The sequence below is a fragment of the Tiliqua scincoides genome, chromosome 7, assembly GCF_035046505.1.
Source record: "Tiliqua scincoides isolate rTilSci1 chromosome 7, rTilSci1.hap2, whole genome shotgun sequence".
NCBI lineage: Eukaryota > Metazoa > Chordata > Lepidosauria > Squamata > Scincidae > Tiliqua > Tiliqua scincoides.
The window spans coordinates 25,104,271-25,118,518 of NC_089827.1; the positions used below are offsets into that span (position 1 = coordinate 25,104,271).

The 14,248-nt window shown below is 42.2% G+C and overlaps 2 protein-coding genes across 5 annotated transcripts in view; one reads left to right on the plus strand and one right to left on the minus strand.

The window, feature by feature from the left end:
• The window catches only part of GSAP (gamma-secretase activating protein), a 50,416-nt gene extending 38,655 nt beyond the window's left edge, over window positions 1–11,761 (plus strand). For both annotated transcript variants that reach the window (XM_066633671.1, XM_066633672.1), the window contains exons 28-31: window positions 1,547–1,608; window positions 5,778–5,882; window positions 6,185–6,278; window positions 7,226–11,761. In XM_066633671.1, the coding sequence (XP_066489768.1) occupies window positions 1,547–1,608; window positions 5,778–5,882; window positions 6,185–6,278; window positions 7,226–7,317 (353 nt within the window). In that variant the 3' untranslated portion in view covers window positions 7,318–11,761. The remainder of the gene's footprint in view (window positions 1–1,546; window positions 1,609–5,777; window positions 5,883–6,184; window positions 6,279–7,225) is intronic.
• The window catches only part of CCDC146 (coiled-coil domain containing 146), an 85,939-nt gene continuing 80,361 nt past the window's right edge, over window positions 8,671–14,248 (minus strand). For all 3 annotated transcript variants that reach the window (XM_066633669.1, XM_066633670.1, XM_066633667.1), the window contains 4 exons: window positions 13,363–13,491; window positions 11,356–11,493; window positions 9,985–10,233; window positions 8,671–9,415 (listed from right to left, as the gene is read on the minus strand). In XM_066633669.1, coding sequence (XP_066489766.1) covers window positions 9,212–9,415; window positions 9,985–10,233; window positions 11,356–11,493; window positions 13,363–13,491 — 720 coding nt within the window. In that variant the 3' untranslated portion in view covers window positions 8,671–9,211. The remainder of the gene's footprint in view (window positions 9,416–9,984; window positions 10,234–11,355; window positions 11,494–13,362; window positions 13,492–14,248) is intronic.

Sequence of the window (14,248 nt, forward strand, 5' to 3'; positions counted from 1 at the left end):
TTGCGGAGTCATCTGGTGAAGCAAGATTTTTGGCTTATCCCTGAAGTGCTTCTTGGGGGGATGTGGGTCCCTGGTACGTGCCTGAGCAGTGGCATCGCTAGGGAGGTGCGGAGGGGGGCGTGGGCCGCACCGGGTGACGCACATGGGGGTGACGTGCACTGGGGGGGTGACATGCTAAAATCGTGGTGGTTAGGAGTAACCCCATCATATTATATACTGTTGGATGCAGAATTTTAAGCGGAATGCAATGCAAAAAACCTGAGTAAAATATCTTCTTTCTATCAAAAGTTAGGGCCAATAAACTGGAGAACAAAAAATGCATGGATCCCTATGGAAAGTGAAAGTGAGCCATATTGTGCATTTACTCATGAGTAGGCAAACTTACCTTAGTCCTTTGGAAAGGGCAGGCTGAGAGGAATCCAACGACCCCAGAATGGTCCTGATCCAATGAATGCAGCCCCCAAAAACACCTGAGAAGGAAGTCCCTCCCTCCAAGCAGATGAATGTATTGAGCCCCATGGAAAGCGAAACTAAGACTCATGGTTGTGTTTACTCGAGAGTAAGCAAATGTGCCTTGGCTGGTGTGGAAGATCAGGTGAAGGAGAGTGCAAGGCTACCAGAATGGTCCTGATCCTATGCACCTGCAGCTAAACAAGTGTTCCAGAAGGCAGTCTCTCCCCCCCCCCTACTAAAAAGGATCAAAACAGAGGCTTCGGCTGATAAGGTGAACTGTTTTTGAGACTTGCAGAGCCAGGTGGATCCTGACAGTGATCAGGTTTAAACAGAAGTTCTTCAATTAAACTGGGCACTGGGTAGGGCTGAAAACCTTACTGGTTTTGGAGGGAAGGTGTTATTGCAGGCAGGCTACAGAGAAAATTCACTTGGTGCAACAGGGCTGGCTTCTGCTTATTTATTTGTTTTACTTTAATTATTTATATTTATTTTAATTTTTCTGATGGTGTCACTTCCACCATGACATCACTTCTGGTGGGTCTTGGACAGATTGTCATTCTAAAAAGTGGGTCTCAGTGCTAAAAGTTTGAGGACTGCTGCAATAAGGTGTTAGTAAGTTGACACTCTGAGGTGTGTGTGTGTGTGTGTGTGTGTGTGTGTGACACTACTAGTGACCAAAATCACAGTTTGTAGGAATAATATCATCATGTTTTATATCGATCAATGCGTAATTTCATGCAGAATGTGTTCTATCTTTGTTCTATCAAAAGGTACAGCCAAAAAACCAGTGGGGGCGGAGTGATGGTACATCACCACACCCACCACCTGGGGTGTTGCCCCGCCCACTGCATGGGGGGTTGACGTGCCGGCATCCTGCGCCAGGGGGCGCGAACCCTAGTGACGCCACTAGGCCTGTTCTTGCACACAGGATCTAGTATGTGTGGACACAGTCATAAGGAATTGGATCTTCTAGTCTGTTTTTGAAGTTAGGATTTCGGAATGCTAATTCGAGTAAACTTCAGGGATATGATAATGAGGTGAATGAGGTTTGAAGTGTGTTTTGTGTAGTCCATACTATTTTTTTTATTTTTAGAGCTGGACAACACAGAAAAGAATGTAAAGCTAAAATTGAGTATCCTCACAAGGCTTCCTGAGGTAATGTTAAGATTTTATTTAGTTTTGGATTTGCTTGCTGTAAAATTGCATCATTTGTTGCTGCAGATAAGGCCAATAAATGTTCTTATTCTCTATAAAGCCCAAACAGCTTCTGGAAATGAAGTTCAGGAGAGAATGGAGATAGGACAACACTAGACATATGAGTTTCTATTTTAAACAGTGAAGCCATAGTTGGAGTATAGTATTGAACAGACAATGCCTTTTCATGCACATTTCAGATTACACCAGTGGTACAAACCCAAGTACACTTATCCAGAAGTAAGTATTACTGAGCTCAGTGAGGCTTCCTGCCTAATAGGTGTGCTTACCATTGGTGTGTTAACTGACTTACAGCTCAATCCACTGTAACTCTCCATGTAGTGGTGCCCATTGCATCCTGCAGGAGCATTTTGGTCTTTTGGAGGGCTTCTCAGAGCAAGGGAACATTTTGTTACATTGGGTTAAGTCCCTGCTGGCCTGGTGGGTCTATTCAGAACTGCACCAGTGATATCACTGATGCAAGTCTGTGTGAACCCAGGAACGGACTTCGGATTCAGCTGACGCTGCTGCTGAATCTGCCCCTTCCTGCTCCCAATCTGCCCACCCCAGTCACTACCCCATTCTGCCCACTTCTACCTCCCTCCCACATGCTACATGTACTTACCAAGGCTGGCAGATGTCCAGAGGCTGCTGGCATGTGGAGCCACTTCAAGGGGCTCCATCTCTTGCCTCCATTGCTCCTACTTCTCCTTCCACTATTCTGGATTGGAAAGAGAGAAGTGGACAGAGAGGAAGACGGAATGTTGAGAAGACAGTCCTGAGCTAGAACAGTCCTGAGCTAGAATGAGAGCAGAGGCTGACACATGATCTGGTAAGAGGGTAGCATTTGGAATGTCACCTGAGATGTCATTCATTCTTGGGCTGGCCCTGCTGTCAAATTCTGTTTTCTTCCTCCATTCACAGTCATAGGTCTGTCAATTTCATGCAACTCTAGATTTTTACTCACATTTATCTGGGCCTTGGCTTGCATTCAAGAACCAGCAACTAATGTGCATAAACGGGAGAACTAACAGATTCTTCATCACTTCTTGGGAGTTGAGGATAGAGGAGTCTTTGCCTCTGCTTGCACTTGAGAAAGCAGATGATGGGGGGCATTCTTGGAATTGGGTGCTATGCTGAGGACCCTATATGCTCGGCATATAGGAAGTCTGTGAGGTCTGTATGGAGCTATTCCCCTGGGCTGCTTATCTTTCTCTAATCTGGAGTTCTGGGAGAGGATTTAAAAATAAGTTTTGCAATGTTTAAAGAGCCTGCTAGGATGTTTACCCATATAATTTGGGAGATGAGGGTCTTAGCTGATTTGGCTCCTAAGGATTGGTTCCCTTCAAAGCTCCTTATCTTTTGTTTCGAGGGGAGTTAGAGTTTCTCTCACAGACAGAATAAAGTGCTTCACCTTCTTTAATTGGGAAAAAATTAAACTGAGCTTGCCTGTGCTTCTTTTTCCACTCAACAGGCTAAACAGAATCTTATCTCTAGGGAAACTCTTGGCTCAGATTTTACATTTTTAGTAACTCAGGCTGTCTTCTGGATTTAACTCAATTTGCACAGTATTATTGGCTGTCTTATATGCTGTATGTGAATAATGGGACTTGGCTATATCAACTATACCAAATCACTGGTTCTCCACCCACTTTGATTGGTGTACAACTGACATACCAAAATCAAACTATCAGCTGCATAACAACCTCTGCATGGGCAAATTCCAGTGGTTCTTGACAAATAACATGCAGGGTGGTAGGACTTCAGTGCTTGCATAGCTCTTTTCCAGGTTCTGAAGGCTTGCAGAATACATACACACATTTGAATGTTTTTCTAATGTTGAAGAATTCAACTGTTTTGATGCAGGTTTTTGGTCAGCTTGAGACAATGTTGATATTTGGGCAAGTAGAGAGAGAGAGAGCGCGTGCACAAGGCTGCTGCATAAATTGTTTTACTGAGAAATTATTTTTATATTTCTTGGTAAAGTGACTTTTGCTACTTTTGCCTGTAAAAGGCTCTGTTGATACCAGTTAGATATTACACAAAGTGAGAAACCTGTGATGGGAAAAAGGTTCTTTCCCCAGCCATAACGAATGAGGAAGCAAGAAAACCAGCTGAACTTTCAGAGAGGAAGTGTTCAAACTGAAAGCATAGGTGGTCTGACAATGCAATGTCTACGCTCGAATGGTGGAGGTTCAGGGCCCAATCCCATCCAACTTTCCAGTGCTGATGCAGCCATGCCATCAGGGTGTGTGCTGCATCTTGGAGGGCAGTCAGACACCTCCTCAAGGTGAGGGAATGTTTGTTCCGTTACCTAGGCTTATACCATAGTCTTTTGAGACTGAAGGTTGCCAACCATTGCAGCTGCATCGGCACTAGAAAGTTGGATAGGTTTGGGCCCTCAGTTGTGTTTTACTACTCAAAATGCCACCATTAACAAGATTAAAAAATAATGAAAAATATTTGAGCACAGTGCTGAAAATGCTAGACACCAGTGATGTGGAATGAATGTCATGTGGATGCTCCACAAAAAGTAAATATGGACTGGTACTTCCAGAGAAATAATGTATAAATGCCCATTAACACCATTTATTAATTTTGTTAGTATGTATTTAATACTTTATTTGTGACTTTGTTACAAAAAAATAAGCTATTGATGTGATTTATTCAAATACAAAATGCTTTTGTATAACATGAACATGAGTTAACATTACCCTTTAATGCCCGAGATAGAATGGCTGTCTGCCAACTAGTCAGGAAGGCCATATTCCCAAAGCTCCTCCAGAACATGGTATAATTTATCTTCTGTAATATATACTGTACCTTAAGGGCTGAATAAAACATCCTTAGAAATTGCTAAGTAACACCACTGAGATCAGAGTCAATGAGGAGCAATATACATTGTGCATAAGTCTTTTTTTAGTACACTATTTTTACATCACTTTTAACTAGCAAACTATAGACATATCATTTGGCAAATGGTTTCTCTGACCCAGCTGAACTTGCTTCTGTGTCTTGCACTCCTTTGTTTAGGGTGCTATGTCAAGAAGCATCATCTGAATTTTCTTACAAAAAAGGGTTCTTTATTAGTCTGCAGTGAAAGACAAAGCTGGCCCTGTCATGCTAGATTTCATGTTAGGGAGTGGAAGGAGTCAACTCAATGGCATTTCTTCCAGAACTGAAGTATTTTAATCTCAAGCTATTGTAAGTTTTAGGATCAAATAAATTCAATTGCATTTTAATTTAAATTTAGAGCCTGAACCAATGTTTTTCTCTCTGCATTTATGAAGAATCTTTTTGTACATTTTTGACACTTGTTTCTTGCGACAGTCGGTAAGAGACTGTCCTGATGCTTTCATTGGCAACAGAATTAGGGGCAGGGCAAGGAGCAATGCAAAGGGGAACAAATGCAAATATTTGGCACTCAGCAGGGTAGGTCGTATCAGTGGGGTGGATGGATCCCAGTGGCCTATATTGTACTTCTGCTGGGCTGTATTTGATCCTTTGCACTTGAACTTGAAGAACGTTTGGGTGTGAGGTGAGATGCTGTTGGTTGAGACAGCCTCATTATGCAAGCAGAATTTTGACTAAGGGAGGAGAAAGTGCCCCAATTTGCTAATAGAGCTCCATGTACCACTGCTGGCAATGGAGACCCGCTTCACATGGGTCCTGTATCTGTTATTTAAGGCATTGTGGTTTGTTTTGGCAGGCCAGTTTAATTGTAATCTCAAAAACAAAGATCCAGTATTGTCACTCCTGTTAACTGGACAAGGATGGTGTCTTTTTTAGCGGCTTTTGCTGGTGTCACTTCTGCATCTTTTTTAGACTTTGAGCCCTTTGGGTAGCAGTTCCCAAACATACCCTGGTTACCAAGCCCTTAGTGTTGCAGGAATTCTTTCACAGTGCCCTGTCGTGGTGGCAGCATGGGAGGATGAGATTGCCCAAGCTTGGCTCATCCACGATGGCAGCACCTGGGAGAGTCAGCATCCTGTGAGTGCCCTGTGAGTCACTGCAGTGCCCTGGGGCGCCATGGCACACACTACTTTTTGTTGAAAAGTGGTATATACTTCTGCATTTACTACAAGCACGTTTTTAAAGAATAGCCAACGATTATATTCTATGTCATATAGGCAATTGGTCGCAAGGTTATTCAACTGTGGAATCATCCTGTTGGCTCCACCATTGTTGCAAGGAACTATGTTAAACCCTTGTTTGAGAAACTGAGGAATAAAAAGGTAAGAGGCTGACTGGGGATTCATCGCAAGACGTGATCAGACTGTAGGCATTGCTCTGCTTAGCACTTAGGTATCTGCAAACTCATACTCACTTGAAGAGCCTTGGGGCATTTGTACCCAAATTCTGGATCAATAGGAGTGTGGTTCCCAGAGTTGCAGTGGCGTAGTGGGAGGAGGGCACTTGCACACAGTGAATGAGAAGATTTGGGTACTGAGGCTTAGATGTTAAGAAATTCTGTTGAAGTTCATAATATAGTACTTTAAAGCTTGCTTGTAAGCCTAAAATGCATTTTCCTTCACAGCACAGGTTATTAGTAGTGGACAGATTGTCAGCCCAAACTGAGTTTCTTCCACTTAACTATTTGGTCAATATGCTGGCAGACGTGGAGCATCAAGGTAACAAACCCCCTGCGCTCTTGTTTTTTTACTTATTTAAAAACAAACTTCTGTTACTAAGATCCTGTCCATTTAGAACTGCAAAGCATCCTAATTGGAACAGAGGACTCTTGTGGTTGTGAGTGAAGCCCAAACAAACCTATCCCTCATCTTTCCAGGGTGAAACTGTATGCTTCTTCCTCTTGGTGGTACCTAGTGCCAACAAATTTTGTAAAAAAGACTTGTTCTCACACCAATGGCACATTGCTGGGGGGAAGAAACCATCTGATTCATTAAATGCATGTTGATTGGAGTTTCTGCACACTACCAGCATGACATGTCTTGTAACAGGGAAGTTGTTGTTTATTAGCACCTGTTGTGTTTTCAGTCAAACTAGGTGGTTCCGTGTATTTCTTGTCCATCTCTTTCTATTTGAACTGAAAGGCAGATCTTGCCCTTCACTTCTACATGAACTGCAGTAAATGGCACTAGAGTACAACCCACAAATACGCCTAGGGCCCAATCCTATCCAGTTTTCCAGTGCTGATGCAGCTGTGCGCTGCATCTTGCAGTGGGGGGGGGGGGAGAAGCTGCAGTCATGGTGGCAATGTTTATTTTCTTACCTCGTGGATGCATTGGTGCTGGAAGGCTGAATAGGATTGGTCCCTTAGACAAATTACTTTGTCAAAAGCACATGGCCATCTAAAGAAAAGGCAGAAAATAAACTCTTTATGGTCAGCCATAATGGTTTTGTCAGTGTTGTGTGTTTCAGTGTATCACCTAACTTTAAGGTTAATTAGGACAGATTTTTATAGTTGTCAACTATGATTACAGAAATGAAGCATTAATGTGTGTCAATGACAATATCACCAAAAAGAAACAGTGCAACCTGGGGGCTAGCAACTTTTAGTCACACTAAAGCTTAATGTCAATACTGATATTTAGTGTTGTCCTTATACTTTTTCCAGGATGGATGACTCCTGTGGAACGCAATACTGTGAATGCAAGATTTGTTGAAGAGATAGCACTGAAACACACTACAATACTCTTGAATCTTTAGTCCTGAGAAAAGTGGAAATATCCCAGCCTCACTATCAATTGCTAGCTATAACTAGAGGTCAGAGAGAGAAGATAACTGTTCAAAACAGTTTAAAATTGTGATGATCTCAATTTTCAGGAGACACACAATGTGTGATTGCTGCTTAAAGAGTTCAGTATAGCAACTTTCTCATTGTTCATTTTGTTCTGGATGAGGCACCTTGCTGAAGTTACTGAATGCCAAGAACAGCCAATGTTGGGGAGCTACAAGCAAGCATGATGCATTTGTCTACTAACATCTGCATTCTAAATCAGTCGTGCATGAAAGAACTGAAAGTGAAGAATGGGAAGAGAATAACTACACAATGGAGCTAAAAGAAAATGGCCACTATTGTACAATGATGTATAGAGGAGGGATACATTATAATTGTATAGAAAAAGTATGGATGATTAAAATCCACCTTTGTAAATAATAGGAACAAATTTGAATTGGATTTTAATATCCTTTTTTGTGACTACTTGAGCACATTCTAAGGTGTTTGTGTGTTGCAATTATGTGTAACTATTGCAAGGGATCTAAGCTTCTATTGGGCATATTTATTTCAATGACTTCGAGAAACATTCTACTTAATTACCTTCCACTGAGCACAGTGCTCTGCTCCCAAGTTAAGCATTTTTAAATCCCACTGATAGGAGTGGGAGGTAAGTGTATGCTTAAAATGTCTCCCACTGGAACCAACAGGATGTAGGCACTTCTAAGTTGGATGTGATTTTTTTTAAATGCAATGTCATTTTGAACATATGTTATTTTTTAAAAAACTGCTGTATACCATGCCTTCATTTGTTACCTGTTTTTTTTACACAGCACTAGGCTTCCTCATTTGTTTTCTTAGCTGTAATCTAACAGAAATAGAAAAGCTGTACCCTGATTTCCAGCTGGGAAAATGGTCCGTTTCCTACATGCTGACATAGCATCAGACTGATGTAATTTAACTAACAGCTAAAACAATTATTATACAAGTGCTTTGACTTGTAGTAAACAAAAAGGTGGGAGGGGCCTAAGTCAGGAGGCTGCAGTCTTGCACTGCTTTTTTTTTTTACACTTGACTATCCTATTTCAAATAGAACTGACACCAAAAGATATTTTTTCATAGTACTCTGTTTATTACCATCCTTAGAAATTGGGGAACTCTGTGTCAGAGCAAACCTAATACACTTGTAAAATTCAGGTTTTTACTGAGTGTCACTTCTGTTTTTACATATCTAGCTGCAAGAGCCTTTGCTATTTTTCTGTAGCAAGACTGCTTTGTTCTGAAATACAGATGGTGGTTACCAGCAGTTACCAGCCTGACTTACATACATAACAGGAGAGAGCACAATCATTAATTTTAAATAAGTGTCTAACTTTATTTGAGTTCCTTTTATGTGCAGTAAAAGAACACCATACATATGCACACAATGATGAGCCACAGAGATGATTGTATAAAACATAGGAGAAAAAGCGTTACAAAAACTGATTTTACAATCTCTTTGCATATTAATGTACGTATTTAGATACTAAACGTACATAAAAGTACATTTAATTCTGATGAATATCTAGTTGCACTTCAAAAGTTATACTAAACATTTTTGCTGACACAATTAATAAACATTTAAAAAGATGGAAATTTTTTCTTCTTCAGCTGCTTGAGGGATACAGTTTGCCAATGACTACTACCCAAAGCTATTCACTGCATTGGGGCTTGCATGAAATGAGGGTGTGTTGGGTAGCAACAGCATTGCTTGTTCTACAATGCTGAGGTTGCAATTAGAATGCATTCAAATCCTGGAGGTGTTCTGCTGCTGCCTTTGGTGAAACAGAGCTTAGACCCTGAATAATCAGTTGTGTATTCTTAACCGTTTTCAAGTCTGATCCTTCAGATTTCAATTGGCTTTATAAGTGGTTTTCTTATATGCCTCATATTTGCACTAGGCTCGCCTGGTTTGAAAGGAGCCAGTGCCCCATAAGGCTTTGGCAGAGGGAGAACGCTTTCATCATCTGGAATGTAGGCATTGGGCCGCTGTTCAGCTGTGGTGTATACACTCGTTGGCAAGAGATATTGCTCTTCTTCTTCTGTACGCTGTGAAAACAGAATTTGTAATTGGTTAAACTAAGGCCATATGATGAAAAAACAATCTTGGTGCTGAAACCCAGAGTGCCCATATCAGGATACATTGTCCACAGCGGTTGTAACATGAATCAGTTGAACCACTGAATTAGGCCAACAAGGGCCAAACTAGTTGTGATGTGAGAGGTCCATGATCAGGACATCCAAGGTTTTTGGTGGTTTACTTCGCTACAGCTGTGTGGAGTTCCTAAGTTGAATGGAGCAGGGACAGCACTGGGGTCAGATTCTGGCCAAGGGCCTATGTCCATCAGAGAGCCTGGCTGGCTAGAACAACCTCCTAAGTCCCCGCAGTGCCACTCACCCACTGCTGATTTTTTTGTCCTCATTTATTGACTGGAAGGAGCTGCCTGCTTCTTCTCATCAGTAAATGGTGGCTGGGGGGAGGTGGGAGTGTAAGACTTTGCCTCAGGGTCTAGCAACCTGCCATGTCATCAAGTTGTGATGCACCAGACTTCTGCTTAAATCCACATTGAACAAAACACAAATGATCTTGTCAGCAGCTGTAGCCCAGCAGAACTTACTTTTGCTTTGGCTGCAGCTGCGGCTTTATGCATTTCTTCATCACGCAGGACCTTCAACCACGCTGTCTCAACTTCCTTTGGAAGTGGGAGTCCTTTCTCTAGTCTGGAAGTAACGCACGTTAAGAAATGTTCTTTGTCCCTCATTTCTTGTTGCAGCTTAATGGCATGTGCTTGATTCATAGATAACTCAGCAATAAGAGCCATCATTGCTTGGGTTGTAGTCTTTATTTTCATTTGCAGTCTGTTCATCTGCAATGAATAGCAGTAGTAAAGTTAGTTTTTCTCTCCCCCCTCCCCCACTCCTTTGGCCTCCCTTGCAAGAAAAAAAAATGCTGCTGTTCCCCTAAATGATTTATATCTCACTTTTACCTCTGAAATAAGCAGAGTGCTCAAGGCACCATCCAATTAACTACTGGGGGGGGGGTGTTTCATATTTATTTAAAAGATTTATACCCTGCCTTTCCCATGCCAGAGCACATTCGTTCAAATGTGCTCAACTGTTCAAAATATTTTTTATATTGCATGCTTGAAAAGTTCTGCAATCAAAGGACTTGTACACATAACCTGTGTAGAACTGGAATTCTTTCTATTTACTAGTTTCACAAATATTACCGATTTACTGTATTTAAACCTTCTGTGCTTGACAAGAGCAGAGGTTTAATCCTGTCAAGTAAAAAAACTATCTTGGACTATATTCCCTCCAGTGGGGACTGCTATCTGGCTACCAGTGCTCCCATCCACCTCTTGCTGCTATGTGTAAAAATATATTTAAGGATGGAGGTAAAGAACTGAATGAAATGGTTAAAATGTACATCCCACTCAAACTAGCGCAGTATGAATAAGAGACATCACCAGATGGATGTTCATTCTGATATGCTTCAGATTTACCCCTGTAATTCCAAAGCCAGCAAGTGATACACATGAGGAATCTTAAGGACATAAGAAGAGCCCTGCTGGATCAGGCCAAGGGCCCATCTAGCTTCCTGTATCTCACATTGGCCCACCAAATGCCCGAGGGAGCACACAAGACAACAGACACAACCTGCGTCCTGGTGCCCTGCCCTGCATCTGGCAGTCAGAGGCAGCCTGCCTCTACCTTGCACGTACCTACTATGACTTGTAACCTGTAATGAACTTTTCCTCCAGAAACTTGTCCAATCCCCTCTTAAAGGCATCCAGGCAAGATGCCATCACTACATCCTGTGGCAAGGAGTTCCACAAACTAATTCCATGCTGGGTAAAGAAATATTTTCTTCTGTCCTAACTCTCCCAACACTCAACAATCTTGCTTATGATGGCTTGTGGGTGTATTGGATACAAACTACATGATGGCTGGAAGTATGTGAGATGGATACAATTTGCAAAGCTTACCTTTTTTGCCAATATTAATGTGTCGCCCTTGCCATTTTCAACCTTGGTGTGGATTTTCTCTGTCAGTCGGGAAACTTGCTCATAAATAAAGTCCTTCTCAAGCAATTTCTCTTCCTTCTGTGCCAGCTTTATTTCTAACTATAGTGAGAGCACATTTATGCATATACACAGTTAATGATCAGGAACCTGCTTGGAAAAAGCAAGGTGTTTTGCTTTATTGGAATACAAAATAAACACAAGTGGCAGTGTCCTTTTGCAAACAGCAGTGGTTCAGGAAAGCGCAGTGGGTTTGAATTATGTAAATTAAAGTCAGCTCTTGCATCCCAAACACGTCTTGAGAATTATTTCTTGAAATTCCAGCCAGGGTCAGTGCTATGTTTTGAAATAAAGGATCACATGCAAATTAGGATCAAGTCTGATGTGATGTTTTCTTCCTGGAAGGCTGCACTGGAATTGTGACAGGAATATGTGCCTGTCGAATCAGAGCTGAAAAAATATTGCAAGATATAGATTTCACAGTGCTTAACTATCAAGAAGATGAGCTAAAACAGCCGGCTAATTACTGATGGAGTGTTCAAAGACTAAAAGGATTATGTATTGAAAACTGCAACACTGCATGTGGGATATAACATGTGGAATGTAACTTGATTTATTAATATTAAGCAAGCCATTACATCATCCCCTGCTAACTGGGTGAAAAGACACTTTTAAAAGTGGAATCATATTTAGAGAGAGCAACTGTTCTTTTTCACCCCAGCACAGCATCTTTTTCAGTTTGGTATCTCTTTTTAGAACTATAAGCCCTCTGGGAACCATTTACTGAGGAACATTTAACAAGGAACCATTTATTGGTTTAGAGCCCAATCCAGTGGTCAGCGGCACAGCTCTATGCCACCGACCACAGTTGCAAACATGCTGTAAGGCACACTTGCGAGGCTCACAGCCAGGCTCCAGCCGCTGATAGCCCAGCGCCGGCCAATGCTGGCATGGCATGGGGTGGTCACCCAGCTTCCATGGCTCGGCGGTCTCCCAGATGGGAGGCGGGGGGCGTGGATGGGGGCAGGGAGGAGGCATTCTGGGGAGCGGGGAGGCCAGTGGGAGGCAAAGAGAGGGCGGAGGGAGGCGTGTGGGGGGTGAGGGAGGGAGGAGGCTCCTCCGCAGGATCCAGGGTGCTCATGGAGAGCTGTGCGCCCTACACGAGCACCTTTTCTCACTTTAAGGTAAAGTGAGAAGCCCCATTGCGGGGTTGCTTACCTTTCTCGGGGGAAGGGGATGAATGTCCCCTTCTCCCGAGGTACTTCCGGCGGTAGCGCGGGAAGCACTAGATTCGGCGGCAACCCTCCTCCATGCCGCCGAGCCTGGGCACCAGGGGCAGTTCTGGATTGGGCTGCCCATTTACTATGTAAACTGCTTTGTGAACTACTAAATTAATTAAATACATCATAATTAAATTTTTTAAGTCACTGACAGCCCTGATTCCAGATTGCTCCTTTTTTTTTTTTTTGTTCCTTTATTGATTTCAGTGGACACAGGTATATCTCTACCTTAGCTGTGGCATTACATTTCTGTGGTTGCCTAATGAAAGCAATGCTGCCTCTCTCTGCCATGTGCAAGGCTTTACACAGGGAGGCAAACATCCTGCTTGCAGTTTAAGCTCAACAGTCTAGAAATCCCATGGATAGAGTTTGCAGAATGTAAGAAGTAGCAGTGATTGACTGCAATGACAGGGCGGGACTAAATGCAATGAAAGAAATGCTGCTGTTGCTGAAAACCCTCCCTCTTCAAAAGTGGAGTACAAGTCACTCTGTCTTGTTTCTGCTTTTCCTGTCTGTGATCCAAATCACTGATACTGTGCACTGCACATGATGATGTCAGGACATAGGATAAATATTACTACAGAGGGCAAGAGATGAACCCACGTGGGGATGACATTTTCAGCAGCACTCGGTGTCTTTTGTATCATCTAGTTCAGTTGGCCTTAATAACAAAATACTTTTGTGTTTTTACCGCCTCTATCTTTTTGAAGAGCTCTGCTTGAGAGAGGTCCTTCCCTGGCAACGCTCGTGTTCTGTTTTCTCTGTTAGGGTCTGTAAACATTTTCTCCAGACTTTTAATTTTATCCTTGCATTGTGAATACTGCCAAACAAGAGTGAAAATACACAAGATAAGAAACAACAAGCAAGATTTTTTCTCCGCATAATTGCATATAATTTTCTCATGGCTGAAGCCATCAACCCAAAGCTCACAACAAGTGGACATCAAGGCCTCCACTCTGGCACTTGGAAAAATCAATGAAATTCCAGGGAAATCAGCAGTTATGACATACAATCCAAAGTGACGGTGAAGGCAGGAAGTGACAATCCGCTCTGTTGCACATACATTTTGGAAGAACTGTGAAATCAAGAGACATTGGCCAGAAAGAGCTATTTTACTAACAACCCTATCTGCTGATCCAGAATGGACAGTCAGCAGCCAAGTCACTCTGTGGTCTTTTTTTTTGTGCAAAGTTGCACCATCCAGTCCTTCCTGTTCTCAGAACTTGCATCACAGGAAGTGAGAAAAGTTTTAAAGAACAGCAACCCTTTGAAGAGGGTTTGCTGTGAGGACAAAAAAAAAAAGATAAAATTGCTGTCTCTCACGTTTACACTTTGGTTGAAAACTTGAATTGGTTTGTGCAGTTTCAGGAAATGGAGAAATGTTTCTGCTGATAAACAATAGCCACACTAGCAGAACGGCACAATGTGCTGCAAAATTAAGACTTAAAAAAAAACAACCATATACCTCACAAAAAACAGGATGTGGTTCCAGCAAGAGTTCAGTTCTGTATAGAATATAGCCCTTAACACAATCTACCAGGAGTCTTTGCTTTGTCTTGAAGGAAAGGGAGGCCTGC